General features: G+C 44.0%; 1 protein-coding gene across 1 annotated transcript in view; it reads left to right on the top strand.

Moving 5' to 3' along the window:
- Nucleotides 1-22,891, top strand: part of RGS6 (regulator of G protein signaling 6) — a 258,978-nt gene that overhangs the window by 204,081 nt on the left and 32,006 nt on the right. The window contains exons 13-15 of the mRNA XM_066321314.1: nucleotides 3,638-3,748; nucleotides 6,948-7,073; nucleotides 15,051-15,237. Coding sequence (XP_066177411.1) covers nucleotides 3,638-3,748; nucleotides 6,948-7,073; nucleotides 15,051-15,237 — 424 coding nt within the window. The remainder of the gene's footprint in view (nucleotides 1-3,637; nucleotides 3,749-6,947; nucleotides 7,074-15,050; nucleotides 15,238-22,891) is intronic.

Genomic DNA, 22,891 nt, shown 5'->3' with positions numbered 1-22,891 from the left:
ATTTGTGGGGTAGTCACTGAGATGAAGGTAGAGATAGCCATGCTCTTCAGTGACATCACTATTAAAGCAAAACTGTGTTGAACATGGAGGATAGGATAAGACCTGGTTCCTTCTAGGGAAATAATAGAGGAATTTTTATTTAAGCAAAGTAAAACGGGATTACCCCATGGAATGTGTGTTGCAGTGCCTGCACCTGTAGTTAGCATGCACATACTAAACTAGGTAAATTAAATGGTGAGAGGCCCAATGTAACTTCCTATTAGGTCATGAAGTTTAGCAATTAAAATGAAAATGTATCCAATTAAAGAGAAAGTATTCAGAGGATCCCTGAAATCCTGCATGCAATACATTGTATGATTGAAATGAGTACATTTATATTTATGTTTTGGGCTTTTGGATCTTTTTAATTAAGAACATATACTTGTACTTTAACAAAAAAAATGTCATTGTACTGATTTTATTTACAATGACCTTAATATCCTGAGACAGTAATATTTCTCCTGGTTTGAAAGGGCCTTCTTTTTTTTCTTTTTTAATTGTTCTCAAGTTGGAGAAGAAAATATTGCTATCAAAACCTTTGCAAAATAATAACCAGGAGAAAAGCAAATAAAATGAGAACAGTCAAATGAGAACAGAATCACTGAATAAGCTGGGTTGGAGGGGACCCACCAGGATCGTCAAGTCCCTGGCCCTGCACAGGAGAGCCCCAAGGATCACACCATATGCCTGAGAGAATTGACCAAACGCTTCTTGAACTCTGGCAGGATTAGTGCCATGACTGCTTCCCTGGGGAAGCCGCTCCGGCGCCCAAACACCCTCTGGGTGAAGAACCTTATATTTCTAAATAATTATCAATAATTATAAAGAATGAAAATCATTTGTTGTGATCTTTATATCTTATGAGGAGATGTTTGGTCATGTGATGACTTTGAATATTGATTTGAATATTGGTAATATTGATTGAAAGTCCCAGGACTTGGTGTGGAGAGTGCTGGGAAGTGCAGCCTGGATGAGGAGCATTGCAGAGCAAGTAGGAGGGAAGTAGAGGAGCTGATGGGTCTGGTGGCTTTGCTGGGGTGGGGATTGGTGAGGCAGAATAAACATGGATGATCTGACTTGCACAATTGCCTGAAAAAGACCCGTGCAGCCTTGAAAGCCTCATTAAAACACCGATTATAAGCACACGGAACAAAATTGCTGTGTAAGGAGATGCTGCTATTATCAAGTCAATTTCCAGTCTGGACCCTGCTCTTGGGACAGTTTAGGTGACAATAAGATTAGGTGACAGTGTGGCAGATCAGGGTACAGGAGATGACTTCCTGGCACACTCCCTTCAGCTGTCAAGCCTGACAGTGGCACCATCTGCCAATTTTTCAATTTAGCACAAAGGCACTTTGAGAGAAGATGAGGGAAGGAACAGGGAGCAAATAAGTCAGGAAGCACTAGGGCAAACAAGTTATAGGAATAAGCTATAAATTGTTTCAATAGTATTAGATCAGTTGCATTTATTTTACATTAATTCACACTATTCTTGGGATAGCCTTTGTCTGTCAGAAGAGGAAGGCTCTCCAAAAGATATCTCCAGCTTCTGTGAGATAAATGTTCACCGCCAAAGATTTTTTCCCCTTCCTTCCTGTTCTGCTTCCAGGAGTAGATCTGTACCAACTGTGGCAGCAGGTATCCCTCAGCTGCTCCACTCACCTTGGAAACTTTCTTCCACATCCTTTCTCCCCACTTGGGGCCTGCACACTGTCAGTTTTAGCCATTGAGCTTTGAAAACTGTTGAGCAAAACTATCAATATATTCTCCCTATTGTTTTCCCTGACTGCCCTGTGCAGTGTTAGCACAATTTCATTAGACACGGCATCACTGAAATGGCTGGGGAAAAACTAGCATCTTCCTACCAGAAGCAATCTCATTCCCTAGATGAAAATCTGTGCTATCCTTTCAGCTTCTCATCAAAGTTCCTGTGAAGGCTCAGCAGGCCCCCTTGATTGAGGCAGTTGGGTTCTCAAGGCAAGCTCTGCACCCTTCAGTCAACTGTTCCCACCACCCCTTCTATTGGGTATTCAGTTTATCACCCAAAAGGCCAGGTTTGCATTTTGACAAAAATGCTTTTCCTTAGGAGTCCCCTGCCTGTAGGCTCCGTTAGACAATGAGGCAATGATTCTGCTGCTGCCATTATACTGAATCAGCAAAATGTGATTAGAAATTCCCCTTTGCTTTTTGCTAGTACTTGTACTAGCACCTCTGATGCCTTCTTACTATTTTATTAGGAGCAATTCAGGTTTCACAGCAGATATCTCCTGATTGATCCTTTTTGGCTTTGTTTTCTTTTTTAACCAACCCTCTCTTTCACTGATGTCTAAGGGACTGCTGCTGCTCTATGAAATTGGACGCTGCTCCCTCCTCCAACCCTTGACCCACAGCAGTCATGAAATGTAATTAATGAAATGAGATGAGACAGCCCTGAGTGCCCTAAGGGGCAATGGGAACCTGCTGTGGTTACAAAAGTGTATGATTTTAATGCTTTATGATAAGAGCTAGGACAAACAAAAAAGAAATAATTACTATAGAACAGGTCAGGGAAACTTTGTGCCTTTTATGACCCTTTGTTTCACAGGTTCTTTTCATTCGCCTGCCTTTTTGAGATGTGGAGGGCCAGAGGTAAAGTTTAGCATGGACAATCACAGTGCAGGTACATTGGTTGTTCAGTATAATTAATTTAGTTAATTACTTGGCAGATGTAGGCAAAAAAATAAAGTGCCTTAGAGTATTTCCAGTATAGACTAGAAGAAATCTGTTTTGATTTATTTCATATTTGCTGTCTTTCTTTTGTAAAAATGCGCCCCTAGCCCCAACCCCAGTGGAATTCCTGAATCATTTATGCAAGCAGACACAGTCCTTTTTGAGAAAGCTCTTTGAATCTCATCCTAGTGAGGATTAGAGGCTATATGCCATAACTGACTCACCATGAAGCAAGCCACTGTCAAGGCCAGGTGTTTTTCCAACATACATATAATTTACTAGAGTCTAAGTTAATTATTATTGTTGAAGTATTTTACAATAGTGCCATTAGTATAAATACTATATCAACATAACTAAAAAATTATCTATAGGCAAAGCTTTGATGCTTAGGACTATGACCCTTCTAAGATTTAAGCATATTCTTAGCTGCAGCCCATGACCCTGTTTAGGTGAGTTTCTCACAGTGCTTAAATTTATGTGTGTGCAAAAGTTGGCAGAAATGAAAAGGATGAGAGGCAGTAGTAACATGCAGCAAATGAACACACTTTGCAATCCAGTTGTTGCCTCATCAGGTTTTTTGGGGGCGTCTCAACAGAGACCAGCTTGAGCAAAATGCTGCTCTTGAGGAAAATACTGCAGTGAGCTGGTGGGTGTTTGCAGAGAAATCCTTTCATGCATCATCCCTGGGAAAAGGGTCTCCTGTGGTTGCTGAGAAACTGACTAATCCCTATAAATAAAAAGAAGCACACACAAAAACAAAACCAAAAAAAAAAAAAAAACCCAAAAAACCCAGCAGGATAAATAGAAAAGCTGCACCTCTGTGACATGGGACTGAGCATTCAAACCCTTACTTTATTCTGGTTTTTTTCCTTTTTTTTTAACCTGCCAGTTTAATCGCCTACACAGAGCAGTATGTGGAATATGACCCCTTTATAACTCCTGCTGAGCCTTCCAATCCCTGGATAAGTGATGATGCAGCACTGTGGGACATTGAAATGAGGTAAAAAATAATTGGTAGTTTTAACTAATGTGAGAGATGTCTTGCCGTTTTGTTTGTATGCCTTTCACACTGCCCTGTTTGGAAAGGAAGTTGTATGTCTGTACTACAAGATTCAAGAGCATAGCTAAAGTTTATCACTGGTGTCTGTGAATTATTCAGCCCTTCCACTTCTATATGGCTTGATGTATGGGAGTCTGTAAGTCAGGTAATGGATGTTCCCATACCTGTCAGGCATATGCACAGACTCAGGTCTAGGAGCCTAAAGCCATAGAGTACTGCTAAGACAAACTTGTTCATTTGACCCTTGGGAGGCTGCTCTTCCTCAGCTGCAATGCTCCAGCCCTGCTTCTGTCATGGAATCCCATGAAAAATGCTGCTGGAAAAAGGGGATGAGTTACAGAGTAGTGGCCATTCCTCCTGTGCAGAGTTTGGCACAGAAGCCAGAAGAATGTAGCTCACGTGTGGTATGTGAGACTTGGCAGGTCAGAATTATAATAAATGGATAGAGTGAGTTCGGGTCTCACCTACTGGTGAACAAGTTGGTTTGTCTCTGTTATGGTGTCAAATAGATGAAAACAGGGAAAAACCCCAGACAGACAAACAAACAAACAAACCACAAACCCAAGCAGAACACTGCAACAGAGATCATGTTTTGCCCATATAATGCTGGCACTGTGTCTGTGTCTGTGTCAGGAAGTCTGGCCTGTGTCTGTGTCTTCTTTCCTTCACGTGCTATCCGCAATCCTCGTAAAGGGGCTAGAATTGTCCTGCCTGCCACAGCACATTTGAATGGGATTACCATGCCCCATGTTACCTTCACTACTCAGTCACATCCTGTGGCCAACAACTGCAAGGGCTTAGCAGCTTATCCAGTGTTTATTTGCTGCCATTTGGCACCAGATCTGAACTTGGAGTTCACTGTAGCAAGTCTTTGATAAGAGAATGCCAAATCTAATCCTGTGTGTTCTTGAATAATAATTTAAAAATGCTATTGGCCTAAGAAAACTGATTCATAGGGAATCAGTGTTCCAGGAAAAGGACAAGATTTTGCCCCATTTAAAACCCAAATAGTTTGGGATGTGAAAGTTGTTTTCACCTGCTTCTCTGGTAGTCACAGAAATTCATTATTTTCCTAACCTCTGCCCCTCTTCACGTAATTGTAGTATTTGTTGTTTCCTTTTTAGCTAGTTTCTCTCTTTATCTCCATCCTCCCTAGTAGGGCTAGTACCAGACATAGCCCTTGCAAAACACTGCTCTGCAGAAACCCTCACCCACAAAGTAATCCAGGCATCCATTATTTCTGCATCTGTTGACATAGCTGCAAATCCCAGAAAAGATGTCTGTGTCCCTGAAGAATACAATTAACCTGATGTCACAGCCTTATAGGAATTTAAAATAAATGCTTGGCTTCTGCTATGATTTCAGAGTTAAGGAAGGTGATTTTCCTGTGGATGAAAAAGAGAAAGCTGTAGTGTGGCGGGGGGGAAGAGCAAACAGCTCTGTATATCCATTTTATTCTCTATTGTAAAAAAACCCTAACTGCATCTACATCTAGTTGCAACTTGCATGAATAATTAAATGATCCCCAAGATCTCCTTGTGTTGCCTGCAAAGCTATTTCCTCAGTTAGGAGAGCATAGCCCTTGCACAGGAGAACAAAGAGCCTCTCTCTGCTAGTGGCAAGGCTGGTTGCTGAGTACGGGCAGCCCTGTGCCACTACAGTTCATCCTCCATGGCAATCAGGACTCAGGAAATGCCACAGAAAACATTCCATTTTAAACAGCACTTCGGCCTTTTTGTGTGTGTGTGCTAGAACATTGTGTAGCTGCAAGAAGAGCAGGTACAGACCTCTGGATTCACCGGGAAATTCCCTGAGCTTAGACGGTGCATGGCTCTGCACAAGCATGGCTTTCATGTCCTGATGTCCAGGCTGGTTCACATAAGAAGTAGGCTGGATCTGCACCCTTGTCTGCAGCACTGCTGGCTCCTGAGGGAGTGCAGAAGGAGCCATCCTGAGTGTGCTGCACCTCGAGTGAAGACATGCCTATCAATTTTGCTCAGCCTTTACACCAAGAGAAAATGAAAGCAGGCATTTTATTTACCCCTTTGGCTTATTTGTCTTCAGCACAGATCGCCACTGTCCCCTAAGGCTCCATGATTAGGAATCGCTGTGGACATGACGAGACACATAGTTTAATGGATATGTACTGTTAACAATGGCTCTGCTGTCACAAATGTGAGCAGCTGAGCTGTGTTTCAGTGGTTGTCTCATGGTATGACGCCATCACACCAGAAGCTTTCAAACACTTTGTGAGCCCAGATTACGCTCTGATGCAGGCTGTCGCATAGGATCCTCGTTGTGATTCCCAGGCACCACCTCTCCCCATAGCCATCTCTGCAACATGTCTGGCAATTCAAACAACAGCTCGTGTAAGTTGGGCTCTGTTAAGAAATAATTAAGGAGAAAGATTGCTAGTGATTTTGGGTGCCTCTGCATCTCAGCATCCCAGCTGAGACAAAAAATAAAAGTCTGATCATAGAGAGTAGGAGGAAGTTGCTTTTTAGTCTTCTGAGACTTAGGCATGCAAAAATCAGAGGCGCTAAAAAAATAAAATACCACAAACCAGTAATCAGTTTAGATACTTTGTCTGCGCTGCTTTTTAGTGGAAGTGCTTTTCTAATGCAAATGTGGATCTGAAAATTTGAAGCCAAGTGACCAGGCAGCACTGTGTGGGACACAAGGAAATGTTCTGGAGCTCACCAGTGACCCAGGGAACATTGCTGGGAAATTTCTGCCTTGATGCATAAGGAATCCTAGGGTACATTTGAGGAGATATGCAATAAATGCATAATGAATAATCATTTAGGCATGGTATGCTGTTCTTCAAATGAAACCTACCAGAAATTGCTCTGAAAATCGTATCATTCACATTTTCTCTTGTTTCATCATGAATGTAGCACCCAAATAATGTCCCTTAATGATTCAAATGATGTAATGATTTAAAGTCCTCCAGTTGCCCTGGTCTTTATAGGGTTTTTTTATGTTATTCACTAACTTGTATTTCTGAAAAATCTTGAGAAAAAAACAACATCTCATCTAATAATGTTCCTCCCTTCACTTAGCAGAAACAGCAGCAGCTGCTCGGACAGCAGGCAGAGATGCACATTCCATCTGTTTTTTCCCTTCTCTCTCCAAACAGCAAAGAACCTAGTCAGCAGCGTGTGAAAAGATGGGGTTTCTCCATGGATGAGGTGCTGAAGGATCCAGTAGGACGAGACCAGTTCCTTCGTTTCCTGGAATCAGAATTCAGCTCAGAAAACCTCAGGTGAAACCTTTTCTGACTTTACTAAATGAATGGGACTGATCCTACTCTCTTGCATAGGTGAAATGCAATGTTTGGTGTGTATTGAAGTGCTAAAAACACCTATTTGAATAAAGATGAGAAAGGCAGGATCTTTCCCATAGCAGTGCTACAGATGCCTTTACTAGACCTACATAAGTAATCTCAGAAACAGTGTTTAGCAGAGCCAGTGTTGTCAGGTTTCTTCTTCATGCAAGGGTTTGCAGACTTGTATGATGATGAGCCTGCATGAGATGCAGCACATTGCTCCTGAGCTCCCTAACAATATGTAGGATTTACATGTGTCTTTGTGGCAGGGCTTGTGTGAGGAAAAGAGTATGGTCATCACGTGGCTAAGAACTGTTGCAGTATTGGCAGTCACAAAGTCAGGATTGCAGCAACTAGTTTTAATTTTGGCATGTGCTGAATATCCAACAGCTTGTCTCACCTTAACAGGACTCTCTGTGAGATTCTGAGTACCAAGTTGTGAAGAAGTCAAAACTTTTATTATGAAAAATTATGTAGATACCCACATAATTCTACATCAGGCTGAGATCCAGTAAATCCCACTTTTTTTACAGTCTGAATAACACTGCTGAGGCTTTTTTGCAGTGCTGTGGTTGTGTCTTAGCACATGGATGGGTAAAGGGACAGGTTCTTTTGAGGGTTTTTTGGGTCAGTCATGTTCCAGAAGTCTGATGAGCATTTGCAGGGAAGGCCTGTGAAGCTTGCAGTTTCACTGCAGAACTGTGCCTGCTCTTGGGCTGAGGAAATCTTCTGTCAGTGATCACACAGTCAGTCTGGCTTTGGCCTTTGCTGGTAGTGAGCAGGCTTGATGCTCTCTTTTTGTACCAGATAAGAACTTGATTCCACAGCCTTTTTTATGTTGTGGTTTTTTCATTCTTTTTCACTTAGAAAATCAAATACTACTAAAGCGTGAGAGCAATTGTCACTGTAGTGCAGTCTGCTAGCCTGCAAAGTCTGAAAGAGGAATTCCACAGAAATTGATTTTTAATGGCATTGGAACTTACCATCCTATTTATCAGCTTTCCCTGTCCAAGGAGAAGTACAGAAAGCATGCCAGCAGCAAAACAGTGAAAACACAATGCACTTTATTATTTTGAAAACCTGAAAGATAACATGTAAGAAAACAAGGGAGTGTTACTAATTACATAAATGAGCTTCAAATTCCATTGCTAAACAGGTACTGAACTTGCATATGCTTACTGCAGTTATGTACAGTGGTACTCATTTTGCAATTAAATTGTAGTGATTAAGTGCAAAATTAATATACTGTGTTAAAATACTCTTCAAATGAGTGTTCTGAAATTAATCTGGGGTTGTGCTAATGAAACCCAGCAGGTTTTATGACTAGTGTCTGTCTCCCACGTTCATCCTATCAAACAAATGAAGGAAGTTTGATCATGAGACGGCAAACTTGTACCTTCCTTGGTCAGTTGGAGCTGTTCCTCCTGCTGACGCACATTCTCTTTGATTTTGAGATGTAGTGAAGGGAGGTGGTAAGTCAGTGGGCTGACATAGGCAGGTTAAATCCTGCATCCTTTGTGGAAGACATTGTCCTCATTCTTAGTATGGGGACTTTGCTGTCATTCTTATGGTGTCATTACGATGATATTGGCTTATGTGGTAATATGATCTCATATTGGTTGGATACCTTAGCCAGCCTACTTAAAGCTTTAAATAACAGGATGCAAAGACAGAAATATTAATGAAGAAAACTGGAATAGAGTGGATTGTTAGCAGTGATGCTACAGAGAAGGGTTCAGGTGAGGCAGAGAAAGCTCCTTAATTGTTGCTAGGTGTATGTAGCATAAAGGAAAGCAACTGCTGGATGCTTACACATGCAAGCAAAATCTAAGTTACACTCAACAGCAAAATTGGGATCTGCCTCACCTAAGCTGACAGCTCGGAAGCACATGCTTTCTTCTTATCCAGTCGCCCTACAGAGAGAGGGAAGAGAAGCTGAAGAGGAGTCAGTGAATCACCTGAGAAGGATTTGTTTCTGCTTAAGTGGAAACAAAACTAAAGGCACCTAAATTACACTGTAAAATGCCCTTGTCTGTTATCAGAAACCTGGAGAGACTCATTCAGATGACAGTGTCTGCATGGCAGACAACTACAGTTAAGTGAGACACATCCCACCCTGGGAAAGTGTAAGAAACTTTCTGAGAGCACAGCACTTACCACCTTGCTGGAAAGTAACATTCACAGTTAATCTTTTCAGGACTCTCTTCCCAGTAACTACCCAGAGATCTTGGAATTGTTGCAGCAGGGGTGTGTTACCTTTTGGGGGTATCACTAGGATTTTGGGAGTATCCTGAGATTAATCCTAGAATTAACACTGGCGGGAGCCCTGTAGGCTACTGTGTTGAACTTTAGGCAGATCTGAGTAATTGACTGCTGGCAGACCTAGAAATTCATGATAGCGCTAGAAAAGATTTTGTGAAGTGTGGGCTTGAGAATGCCCTGAAATGAATGTAATTCAGTAATACAGCAAGGGGACCAAATTCTGTTCTTACACCTTGTGGTGTGAGTCCCAAGTCACAGGGCTGATCGTGGTGGGGTATTTCTGTCTCTTCCTAGCTGAGAAAAATTGGTCCCAGTGGGGGTCTTGGGTGAGGCATTGCCAGAGATAGCAGCAGACTAGACTCAATGACCTCCCAGATCACCTTCCAGCTGTGTTTCTGTGTTCTAATAAACTTGCAGGATCATGTCCACCAGTCTCCTGGGCTAGGCTGAGCCCTGTAACTTACTTATTAACTGGCTATCCGTTATTTATGTGAAAGCAGGAAAACCAGTCAGTTGGGTGTATTTCTCTTTCTCTGTTTTTATTTTAACTCTGTTCCTTGCTCTGTTTTCTTTCTCCTTTCTGTCATTGTCTTTCGTCTACAATTTGTTTTGACTCAGGTGATTTTTGAAGTACCCAAAATATAGCAGACAAAATGCCAAATTTAAAACAAAACAAATAAGAAAGGATAAGAAAAGAAAGGACGTCAGAGTGTAATTTTACATTTTTTATGAACCTTCCGAGACATCTTGAGATTGCTGAGATGGTCATTTAGCCAGGTGGTGGATTGATTTTTTTTTTCCCCCAAGTTCAAAGAGTGTCAGCTGGAAAGAGAAACAGCAAAGTGGGAATATGGGACATGGGAATTTCACCTGAAGGGAAAGGAGGCTGCACACCTGTTCATAGACCTCAGTGGGAAACACATGACACTTTGTGGGAATGCACTGTGGAGCTGGCAGTGCATGGATGCAGGTGCCCTGGGCCTTATTGACTGTGAGCATATGTTGAACATGGAGATCGCCGGAAAGGAGTTTTGCCTGCAGAAAGCGTTTATATCCTACATGACTAATGATTGAAACTTGTTGCCAGTTTTTCTTTCCCCAGTCTTCATTTAAGAAGTTCAGGCAGTGAGGAGAGCTCGTACACATAGTAAAAGACCGAGCCGCCCCAAAGCCCCCCGTTCCCTAAAGAGCATTTCTCGAGCAGTTCCGAGGCGCCGGCAACGCCGGAGCGCTCCGCGGAGTGCGAGACAGTGCCGGGAGCGGGCAGTGCCGGGAGCGGGGCAGTACCGGGAGCGGGCAGTGCCGGGAGCGGGGCAGTACCGGGAGCGGGCAGTGCCGGGAGCGGGGCAGTGCCGGGAGCGGGGCAGTACCGGGAGCGGGCAGTGCCGGGAGCGGGCAGTGCCGGGAAGTACCGGGAGCGGGCAGTGCCGGGAGGTGCCGGGCAGTGCCGGGAGCGGGCAGTACCGGGCAGTACCGGGAGCGGGCAGTAGCGGGCAGTACCGGGAGCGGGCAGTGCCGGGCAGTACCGGGCAGTACCGGGCAGTACCGGGCAGTACCGGGAGCGGGCAGTGCCGGGAGCGGGCAGTGCCGGGAGCGGGCAGTACCGGGCAGTACCGGGAGCGGGCAGTACCGGGCAGTAGCGGGCAGTAGCGGGCAGTACCGGGCAGTAGCGGGCAGTACCGGGCGGTGCCGGCAGGCGGCGCCCCCGCCCCGCGCCGTGCGGGCCCCTGGCGGAGCCGGGCGCGGTGCCGGCCCCTCAGCGGGCCCGGGCAGGGCGGCTCCGCACCGCGGGCGCTGCTCACGGCCGGCGGGCGCTGCCCCGGGGTTTTCTGCCCCGCAGCACCGAAAAGACTTGCAGCAGAAGGTGGGACTTGCACCGCGGACGCCGGCGGGCACCGCGTGGGAGGGGAGGGCTGGAAGGGCGGTGAGGGCGAGGCCGGCGGGACGCTTGCCCTGTCCCCAGCGGCGCTGCGGTCGCCTTGGCAGGTCCCCAGTGCCCCAGCGCGCGGCTTTGCGGCATCTGCCTGAGCCCAGCTTACTCACCGAGGACAGATTTTTGTTGGTCTTGACCATGCCAAGGATCTGACTATTAAAAACACAAAGATGTGAATATTGCCCTTGTGTGAACTGCATTTTTATTTTTACCTATTGCTTTCATTTATTTCCTGGGTGAGATGTTCGAAGTTATTTCTTGGTAAAGGGAAGATTTGTGGATGGCTAGAGGTGTGAGACCGGAGGGGCACGGGATACTGGCATGGAACTACTGAGGCAAGGAGAGAAGTGTGCTTGGATTCTGACCTCAGATTGTCACTTGATGAACACACTGCCAAGCTAGGGGTATTGTGTCCACCCCCAAGATGGGGATACGACACTGCCCTTATCTTGACAGTTGTTTCTCAGTTTCCGGAGTCGTCCATATTTTGCCTCCCAATCGGGATTTTAAATTAATTTTTATTTTACAGTGTACCTCAGAAGCAACCACTGCCCCACTACTCACCATGTCTTTCCCCAGGAGCCTTTTCACTGGGGGACCTCTGAGCAGCAATAGTGAACAAGCAGCTCTGCAGTGCCCTGTATGGAGGCAGAGCACACACAGTGAGGTCCAGGAGCTCTGTGTGCCTTGGGGGAGTTGTGGAAGATAAATGCCATTGTGGGATATCTTCTGCAAGTGACAGCAGTTTAATTACAAAGCTGGATGAGGTTAGAATGGTTTATGCCACTGACAACACTTTAGGACACCATATTATCAGCCTTCTCTGGTTTTACATGCTGTTTTATAAAGAACAAAGAAGCCGTGATCAATGCTGCTGTTCCCTCTGTGCAGACAGTCCCTGTGCCAGTCCTGCTGTGCTTAAAGGGCACCTGTGGAGAGGACACACAAGGACATCTCCCTTCTCCCCTGCCCTGTGGAAGAGCTGTCCGCTGGACATCCATCTCCTACAGAAGGAGAGGAGGCAATGCAGGATCTTCACCTGACTCCTTCTGAACTTGGGGCTGGGCTTGCTCTTCAGAAATTGCAGGAGTGATTCAGGGAGTGCATTTGCACATTATAATGGAGCCGAAATTCCAGCGCAGTCATTGCATGTCAGCTCCTTTCCTAAGCAGAAATACCTGCTTCTCTCTTATAAATATTATCAGTCCCATAGCAAGCCCTGCTTATGCATTAGCTTCAGGATGATTCCTTGTGGCAGAGAATTTGCCTTGCAGTTGAAGTTGTGAGGTTGGGTACCCCTGTTTGATGTTTCTTGATTTTTAGATGCCAGCTATATTGAATAGCTTTGAAATTTTTACCAAGACAAAACTCCCCTTTGCCTTGAAGAGGACATCCAGCCTTGGGCATGAATTCACAATTGCTTGCAGTAAAAAGAGCTTGTTCTTGTTACTGTCAGGTTGGTCTGGTTGGTTGGTTTTCAGATTGAGCCAAATGGTTATTAAAATGGATGGTGCTCTTGTTCTGGCAAGCTGTCACTTCACAGCGTTCCCGGTTCGCTCATGAGTGTGCTTTCCCAGCCTGCCTATCCGGCTCCAGGGGCAGAAGATAAGCCAGAAGAAAAGGTTCTTTCTAGCCAAGTGTTTGTCTGAAGTGTCCCAGCTACTCTGGAATGATTACCATCTTTTCTCCTTATGCTCTTCTGCATTCATATGTTCCTATTACATTTGAAATTGAATGATAAAGTATTTTCAAATAATGGAATCCACATATGGCATCAGATTATTGTGCTGTGAGTGCCACCCTTTACTCTCTGCATGCATATGATAAGTTGGGGTGTCACTGTTCAAATGACAAAGCATGATATCAGGTGTACCTAAACTCTCAAAGATGGAAAAGGACCAATCATGCACGCTCCTCCACCAACCCCAGATACTCCATTTTAGTTTATAAAATCAAGCATCACTGTGTTAAAACCACAAGTATGTGACTCTACAGGAACTGATGTCGTGTTTGAGTGTACCCCAGACTGTTTTACTGAGCCTACCAAGGAAATGAGAAAACCATATGAAGGAATATAGTCAAGTGGCTTGGGTGAGTCAGGGTTGCAGCGTGAGGCCCCCTGATGGTCGGGAAGAAGCAGCAGACAGCAAGGAGGATTTAGCCTGGCCTTGCATGTAGTGTGGATGTAATTTTTTTTCCCAAATTGACTGTTTGCCTCTATTGCAGGTAGAATACAGCCTAAATGGGCTAGCAGCCTCATTTGCTTGCAATAACACCACTGATTCCAGGGTGTTAAAGTATTGCCTGCAGCCATTAAAGAAGCAAGGGTCAGGAACAGCACAGGACTCACCAGGCTGCTGTCTCCTCCACCTACCCTCACTGCCATCAGGATTTTTGTTTGGGACAGACTCTATCTTCCTCCTTCCACTATGGAGGAATATTTGCCTTAGTGGCAGCACATTGACACCACTGAACCATTTGGCATGAGAAATCAGGACTTCAGTTAAAGTTAACCGGTTTATAAAGGAGACACAGGATTTTCCAAGCTGTGCAGCTCTTGTGGACGTCCTGAACAAGCAGTGACCCAGACAATCCCTGTCCCCTCCTCACAGTGTGCCCAGCAGAGGGAGTGCGTAAGAGCAGTGCAGGGCAAGAACAGCCAAGGCAAACCATCCCCTCCTTGTCACCCTGAACAATGGGCACCTTTCCCAGGGGGTAGGAAAGAGCTGGTCATTGCAGGTGGTTACAAAGGTGCCTTCTGTACCTGTTTTCCCTGTAGCCCACAGCACTCCCTGCAGAGCACTTCTGTGCTTGCTCAACCAGGTTGCAGGGCCCAGGTACTCAGGGCAGATAACCCTCAGGGGTACCTTCTTGCTGGAAGATAGAGTTTACCAATACAAAAGGGCACTGTGCATTTTCTGAATTAATCACCTGAAAGAGCATATGTCTTTCAGCAATGAATAAAACTAGCACCATCAAGAAAATGTCTTTTCTTTTTCCTAGGGTAAAAGATGAAAGACATGCATGTCACTCTTGCAAAAATACTCTGTGGTCTTTGTTTTCACAGATCAAGATATGGATTATGTCTTTAGTCATCAAAGAGATTATCTTCTCAGTGTTTATGAACTTTAATCTGTAAGCATAACCTAGTCAAGAAAATATCCCTGTAAAATTCGAGTATGGCATGACAAGAGTTATCTTTTCTCATGGCATCCATCTGAATGCTGGTCAGTTTACAGGTAAAAAAAGAAACTCTAAGTGGCATTGCTACAACTTCACACTGGAAATGATATGAATGTTAAATTTGTACTTCATTTTACATCCCCTGTGGATGACCGATCCTGCAGCAGGAATACCCAGCACATTGCAGCGGGGCTGTGGGAGGCAGAGCCTGCTGCTCTCCTCCAGCTGCATAGCTCTGGAGGTTTTCTGTTTGCATACCTAATCTGACACTTCTGCAGGGGAAGTTTGAATAAGAATGTATCACTTCTTAAAGTCAGTATTCCGATCTTAGCCAAAATATATAAGGGGCTGGTGTAAAGTACATCACCCCTTCCCCTTGAAATCATGCTTACATGGAGAGTCTTCTGTGATTTCTGATAGGTGCAGGATTAGGTTCTATGTCTGTTTTAGGACTCTGCCTAGGCTTATTCACAAAATCTTACCTAGATTTCTATCTTTCTTTCTCTTTTTTGCCCTTTTAATTTTGACTAGTACAGATTTTGGTTGGCTGTCCAAGATCTCAAGAAGCAGCCTTTACAGGATGTGACCACCAGAGTGGAAGAAATCTGGCAAGAATTTCTAGCTCCTGGGGCCCAAAGTGCTATCAACCTGGATTCCCACAGCTATGAGAAAACAAGCCAAAATGTCAAAGACCCAGGAAGATACACATATGAAGATGCACAGGTTAGTTTTTGGTTTTATGGAACTACTGCTAATGGAACTCTCAGTTTTAATATGGTATTCCACTATCACATTGTCAGTGCTCCCTTGTAAGAAAAAGGAGATGCACAGTTTGAAGTGACTTTGAGGATATCTATTCAAGCTGGGTAAATGATATTTTCATTGAATGTATCTGTTGTAACAGGCTCAGGCTCCTCTGGGAACAAATGTTCCAAAATCTCCAAGTCTGCAAGGAGCTGCAAGCTAGAGCCATGTCTCAGAGAAAGCACAGATGAAAGAGTGCTATATAGTTCAGCTTGTCTGTCTGTGCTACCTGTCACCAAAGTCTGGCATATTTACAGAATGGCCAATGTCATATCAAAACCCTGGCTAATACACTTTTTCTATGTTTTATTTATTTATAACTAATTATATCCCCCTGCCAAACCCCAAATGCAGCAGCTCCTTCCAACACAGCTAGAAATTTGTCCACCAGACAATACCTTAGAATAATGATAGGACAGCAGGCAATGTAGTGAGCTTAATCCTTCCCTCCTAAGGCTCCAGATTTATCAGGGAAATTTTAGATAAACTGTACATGGAAAATGCCTTGAGGAAAACAGATAGTTTGAGAAAAACTGCTACAACAAGGGTAAAGCTGCATAACCTTCTGGAAAGTGAAAATATAATTTTCTAATTTTTAAAAAAGAAAAAGGAAGAAGGGATCATTTGGCAAATATTACTAAGGACAAAATTAAAAGATATCCTCCTCATAATCTTTTTTATCACAAGATATAGTAAAACCAACAGCATTGAAAAGAATTCCTGAGGTATGGGATTTTTTTTTTTTTAATTTGCATTCAAAGGCAATTCTTCAAAATACTCCAGTAACAAAATATTTTCATCTCAGGGGAGATGTTGTGGACCACTTATACAAGGTTAGTCAATGAATTTTTCAGACCAGCACCAAATACTCTATTTTCCTGAATGCAATCTTGCTCCTTGGGGCCAGCATAGAAGGAATGTACACAAAGTTTCAAGGCAGTCCCCTGTGAATATCAGGGAACTTAAATGCCCTTTTTAAAGCTGAGAAATCCAGGAATATTAAGACATTTTGGCTAAGATATATTCTTTGCTTGGAAGTTGTAGTGAAAAAGAACTTCTTGCATCACCTAAAAAAAATGATGATGGCAAAATGCAGGCTAAAGTAGATAGGTGAATAATGGGGGAATTGATTAAATTGATAAGTAGAAGTACTAAGAATAAGATGAATGTTTAGGCAATGAGTATTTAATTAGAGGAAGACATGGAGGATTTAGCCTTGAACTGATCAGTTCACAATGTAATTGCCACTCAAATGAGAGTTGATAAAATCAAGCTGGAGCCCTGGCAGTTAGACTGCAGTTTTAGCTCCTTGGGTTAATTTTATTTCAGTGGATTTTTACACTGACAGATGTCCTCAATGCATCTGTTGTGGTTCATGGACACAGAAATATGAGGCAAAGGCAGACCTTCAGGGCCAGCTATGGTTATTTTGGAGATTGAATAAATGCCAAGAGAAGATAGCACAATGTGGAGGGTGAACCCAGTTACCTTCTTGTACAGCAGGCTTCTGGTAGCTCTCCAAAGGCCAAGCAAGCTGTTTTTGACTACTCGACTGTATAGCTGAGAAAGCATTCTGACAAAAGCAGGAAGAAACAGGACATTGCTGAAGGGTGTAGTGCCGTGGTGGAGTTTTTACTGGCTCATCCTGGTGAAGGGACATTTTTGTTTGCACATCTACTTTGTGGGAGCCAATGTAGATCACCCCAGGGTGCTCTAAGTCTCCCAGGTACTGCCATGGTGTTTCTCCCAGGTCAGCCCTGCCACCTCAGAGGCTCTTGTCCATCAATCTGCAGCAGCTGCCTTATCTCAGCACCCTGGCACCAGGAGTCCATGGGAGCTCCCACACATCCCACATTCCTAGGGACTCAAGCAGATACAACTAATCAAAACACCCTCTGTGGGAATGGAAAATATGAGTGTTGTCCTGTCCTGTGTAGCTTTAGCCCAAAGAGGAAAACAACTGAAATGTCCTTGTAAGTAAAGAATGAGAAAAAATTTAGTTTACTTAAGAGCACATTCTTTGAGTGCCCGCAGGTCCGAGACACTAAGAGGAAGGGAAAGTGTTGGCCAATCTGAGAAAATTACTTCGATACTCCTGCAGTAGAAGAATAGGAGAAGGTGATGTGGCACTCTAGTCATGATTTGAGAGATCCACAAAATGCCAATTCTGTATAATAAGCACTGGAAATGGACACATTGCTGTAAAGGGCGAGGTGTGGCAGAGCATATCCAGGCCAGCAAATGCTTTATAACAGGAAGTTGAAAGCAAAGCATCATTTGTTATCAGGTGCTTAACAGTCTACACTGGTGTGCTTCTTTGCACAACCTTGGCTCCCAGCCCCAGAGAGCTCTCCCAGATGCTGCTCAACCATCTGGTAAGGCAACTAGCCTAGATAAAAACAGGGAGAAAAGGGGCTCTTGGCAAACATGCCTCTCACTTTAAACCTCTGTCCCCAGGCTAGTCATGGTCTCAAAGCAAAAGGTTCCTCTCTTTAAGAAAACCTCAGCTCCAAATATTGTACCTCACAGCACTCTTAATCCAAACCTGAATTTGTAGCATTTATTATTTCAGACAAGCCTCTCTCTGGGATAGATTCCAAGTGTTTCACCATTTTCCCCTATCAGGTTAATATCTTTGCTGTGTTGTGTGTCCCTCCATGCTGCTGCACTCCACTGTCCTGCACTGCTGGGCTTGCAGAGCCCTGCCCCTCTTGCTGTGGCTCCCACAGGAGCCATCGCCAGCCCCGTGCCCGCCTCATGCTGTGGCAGTACATCCCAGCTCTGAGCAGAGTGTGCTGTGCTGGCTCAGCCTGCACTCCCCTCCCCTCCACAGCTGTCCAGTTTGTTGGTGTCCCTGTCCTTGAACAGCCCAGCGCTGCCCCTAGCTCTGTCCTCATCATCAGCTCTGCCAGCTATCTTGGTCTGCAGCACCTTCTGTCATTTTAGTGCTGAGCTCCTCCAGAGGGGAGCCTACCAATTTAGCTGATTATTTTCTGCTCTTAAACAACTGTCCTCTGAGTAAAATATTATGATTATCAAACCATTTTTGCTGGGGAGCAAAGCAGCTTTTAATACAACGGGCATCGTCAGGAAAGGTCAGTTCAATTAAACAGTGAAGTACTTAGCAGGATGTAAGCTCCCACAGGAGTTATCAGCATCACTGAACAACCAGTGTGGGGCCCTGCAATATGAAGCAGGCACCACCAATTCTAGAAAGTAAATAGGTTTGGATCCATCTGAATGGCCTCTTTTTGCTAATGAAGCTACTGACAGCCAAAGTAATTCATCTTTACATGGGAACACATAGCTGTGAGTGTGACAGTTATGGCTTATCTGTACAATACATTATTAGTTTTTTAACCATTATCCCCCTACCCCCATCAAGCATCTCTTGCCTCCCCTGAAATGTCTTTCTGCCTTCAGAAAATCTTTAATCCCTTCCTCAGTCCCTTGGTGTTGGGAGCTAATATCACCAGGATTCATTGTGTTTCCTCACAGTAGTGTTTGTAGGGACATTTAGCCTACATTTACTGGTAGGCTTCAGAGCCAGGAGTACCAAGGTAAGGTAAGCCACACAGTAGCCTTTGGAATTCCTTTCCTGTTTTCTTTGTTTATTTTCATTCTTTAATAAATAAAATAGAGTTTTAGATCAACATTCCTTTACCTGAACTAACCAGCTGTTGTTTCTATGAAGATGATTCAGGGAAATTCAGTTCTAATCCAGGCTCAGTTAGGGATTTTAACTGTTCTTTGCAGATCCTTGGCTAATTCCAGGGCAGATTTAGACCATAATGCTAAATTCCAGGCAGCTCAAACCAGAAACGTACCTATCCCGGATTTTAAACGTAGAATAATTTGGGACAGAAGGCACCTTTAAAATTCATCTAGTCCAGCTCCCCTGAAATGAACAAGGTACATCTTCAACTAAATTAGGATTCTCAGAGCCCTGTTCAACTTGACCTTGAATGTTTCCAGAGACAGGGCATCCACTCCCTTTCTGGGCAATCTGGGCCAGGGTTTCACTATCTTCACTGTAAAAACTTTCTTCCTTAAATCTGATCCTGAGATTTGAGCCCAGTTCATGCTCTCAGCTGCCCCAGGTGTAGTTCAGTTTGTTCTGGACTGTGACAGAGATGTGAGTCCTTGCAGGATTCATCAGTGGTCAGTCATCAGTTTGCATTCTGGTTGTATCAGGAAGCTCAAGGTGTTGACAGAACTTGACATGACCCTATTGAATTCAAAACCAAACTCCAAGTTTAAGCAAGGATCTCTTGGAAGTGAAATGTCATTTTTTACCAAGAAGGGAAAATGAGGGGTGACTTTTCCTGACTTTGTGTTCTCAAGCATGCACAGATGTAAAAGGCCTGGTGGCTATTCAGTGGGCATACAGCACTCTATTTGTGCAAAATCACAGCATAGTAGTAAAATGTGAAAATAATTACCCATTCTGTGTCTGTATCATCTTTCATGTAAGAACTTGAAGAAACATTAATCCTATTTTCTTAAAGTTTTGCCCAAGCACCCCATGTGTGCCTATAAAGAACAATGACTAAGGTGGAGAATCATGGTAACAGCAAAGCAGCTCTGGTTGGCAGTGCAGCAAGGGGACATGGGACAGAACAAGGTGCTCTGCCTCTAAGAGAGGACCAAGTCCACCTGAACCAGTGCTGCTCAGAGGCCTTGAGCCTGTGCTGTGGGGAATTGAAAGTAATGCTGCACTGCATCAGTATTTATACATGAATGGTGTGCCTAGGGCTCCTGGAGGCTTTTGGCAGCCTGCACTTTCCTGTGGAGGTTAGGGACTGTGCAAGGACCTGATCTTTATTCCCTTCCCCTTCTTTGGCTCTGATTCTGTGGGACTGGAGGAGAAAATCCTTCCTTACACTGCATTCTGGTTCTATTCCTCCTATTTGGGTTATGGTGACTGTAGAAAACACACCGAGTCTCACTGCTGTGTATTCGTTACACTTAGAAACAAAAGTGCAAGCTCCTGTCCTTGTGGATTTCACAAAACAACCTACAACCAAACAGAATCTAAAATCAAGAGCCCCACAAATACAGCCAGAAGAGTAGTTAAGTGTCTGAAGCAAAAATAGGGAAGTGATTGTGGAGGCTTATACTGGTGTGCCTGATGCTGTGCAAAGCAGGAAACAAAAGACTTGAAGCACATACTTTGTGTTATTATTTTCCTGTTTTGGTTTGTTGGTAGTTTTTTTCAAAATGTGCGTATGCACCGCACATCAGAAAGTACTTATCTTCTGCCTTCCATCCTGATTTGTGGTTTAGCAGTCATGTTATATGAAAAACATCTACCATCCAGCCTTTGTCTTCCCTTTCTGTCTCTGAAGGCATCAGGGATCAAACTATTGTCTAAGCTAATGTCCTTCTGTCACACACAAGCAGAAAAAGGGCCAGGAAAAAGTCACAAGTGACCTCTCTCCTTGCAGACACAGTGACAGCAGGCAACAGATCTCTCCAAATGAAAGATCATGGGAATGGGGTAACAAGAACAGTCAGCATATTCCCACAGGACAATAGTCTGCCTGTTATTCAGGGTGCTGATCCTGCCAAGCTGTCTAAAACTACATGCATGAGTATTAACAGTGTCTCAGTGCCAGACATTTCCTACCTCCAAAAAATACCTTTAGATGGATTAAATGGGAAAGTCTCTAGCTTTCTCAAAAATTGAATTCAGCACTCAGACTCTGGGACTCTTGTGTCAGTAGTGTGCACTGTGCTTCTTGAAAACAAGAAACAACTGCATGTCACATCCAGAGCAAGAGAATTTCCTCTTCATGTGAAGGTCAGGAAGCTGCTGGTACTGTGTCTTTTCTCCCAAATAGGGAGCCAAAGTGCTTGCAAGTGCATCCTTTCATCTAATCAAGAAGCCAGAACTCCAGGAGTCCACTTCTCATGGACTGCGGGGTTATGGTCTTTTTCTGCTAAATCATGCGCAAACACTGTCGTATTTAATTTTTTTAAGGGGTTGTTACTTTTTAAGTGTTCACACTCCTAATTAAAAATTTAAGAAAAAATCCCTGGGAAGATCTATCAGCAACGCATTTCATACCTCTGCTCAGCCCACAGCAGGTAGGAATGCAGGCTGTCAGGATGGGGTTTGTTGGCAAACAGTTAAAAGATTTCAATATACATTTGGACTCTGAAATCTTAAGCTTTATCACTTAACGGCAGCCCAAGATGACATAGCAGCAGATATCTTACAGTCAAAATGTTGATGAGGCATGGAAAATTGTTTATCCATCCAGTACATGTTCTCTAGGTCGGCATCCAAGCAGGGTTGGTGTTCCCTGTCTCAGCATAGTCCCCTTTACTCAGCAGCTGTGTTCTGCTTGTTTCTGTAGGGCTGTATCCTGCTCTGTCTCCATCTCCTATGGAGCACAGAATGCCCCACTGAAATAGAATTTCCTTCTGCTGCATGAGGGGTTCTGCATGTTACTCTCCTTGGTACAGTTCAGCTTTTTGGCAGGATTTTTCACGGAGAAAACAAGGAGGAAGCTGCTGACAGCCTGCAGATGTCAGGGTGTTGACCAAAAGGTTAAATAGTTACACCTCATAGCTGTACCACAGCATGCACTGGAGGGAAAAACCTTATCCTCATTGCTGAGACTCCTACACAATGTATTGTTTGGAAAAGATATGCCAGTCTCCTGAATGCTACAGAAGGTGGTCCCCTCCTCCTAGGCAAAACCTTTTCACTTGGGCTTCTTGCCAGCTACCAGGATTTGGCCCATATTGAGAGAATCAGCCTCTTAGCCATGATCATTGTTCTCAAAACCTAAAGCTGCTCATATGGCGTTAGACTCCCGGCAACCCACTCTTGTCTCCCAGGATAGCCCTTGCTATATTTAGGACTAAATCCTCCTGCAGTACCAGGCTGACCCCTTAACTGCACAGCACTCAACAACCCTTTGCCTCTAGTCCTCTGCACTGCATCTGCCATGGACCCTTGACAGCTCTGCCCTCACATTTGTGTTTAAAGATATGAAGCAAACCAGTTGTCTCATCACTTTACAGAGAAGCCATAGCTAAATTTATGTGTTACTTTTATCAATGTACTTTTCCATGAAAGATTTACATTGTGTTTCCAACTACGTATCTACAGGGCTAAACAAAGGATTTCTGCGTATTACTCAAAATGAGCTCCCATTGCTTACAGTTATCCCTCTTGCTAAGGTTCTTTCTTATGTTCCTGTGCCTTCAGCCCAGTGTAATTTCTTTTGTGGGCTGAAAAAAAAATTATGCTTTTTAGTTTAGCAGGGAGGTTAGTCTGTATTACAGAATAATAATTCATCTTTTTTTTTTCACTTAGTAGTAAAAGCAACTTGGTTGAGTGTGAAGAAAATGCACCAGCTAAAACCTGGTGTAAATTATCATGTCCCTTGAATACTTGAGAGTGGCAAAGAAGATACTGCTCAGATTTTCCAGAGCTATTCACTCTTAGGCCAAGACCTTTATGTGCCATTTAGCAACCTGAAGCATTTCTTTTCCAACTACAAATCCAGGAAAGCCTAGCAGTACTGCAGCAGCTGGAGCACTCGGTCCCCCCTGGCCC

This window comes from Sylvia atricapilla, chromosome 6 (assembly GCF_009819655.1).
Source record: "Sylvia atricapilla isolate bSylAtr1 chromosome 6, bSylAtr1.pri, whole genome shotgun sequence".
Lineage (NCBI taxonomy): Eukaryota > Metazoa > Chordata > Aves > Passeriformes > Sylviidae > Sylvia > Sylvia atricapilla.
This window is presented reverse-complemented; position numbering and strand designations above follow the sequence as displayed.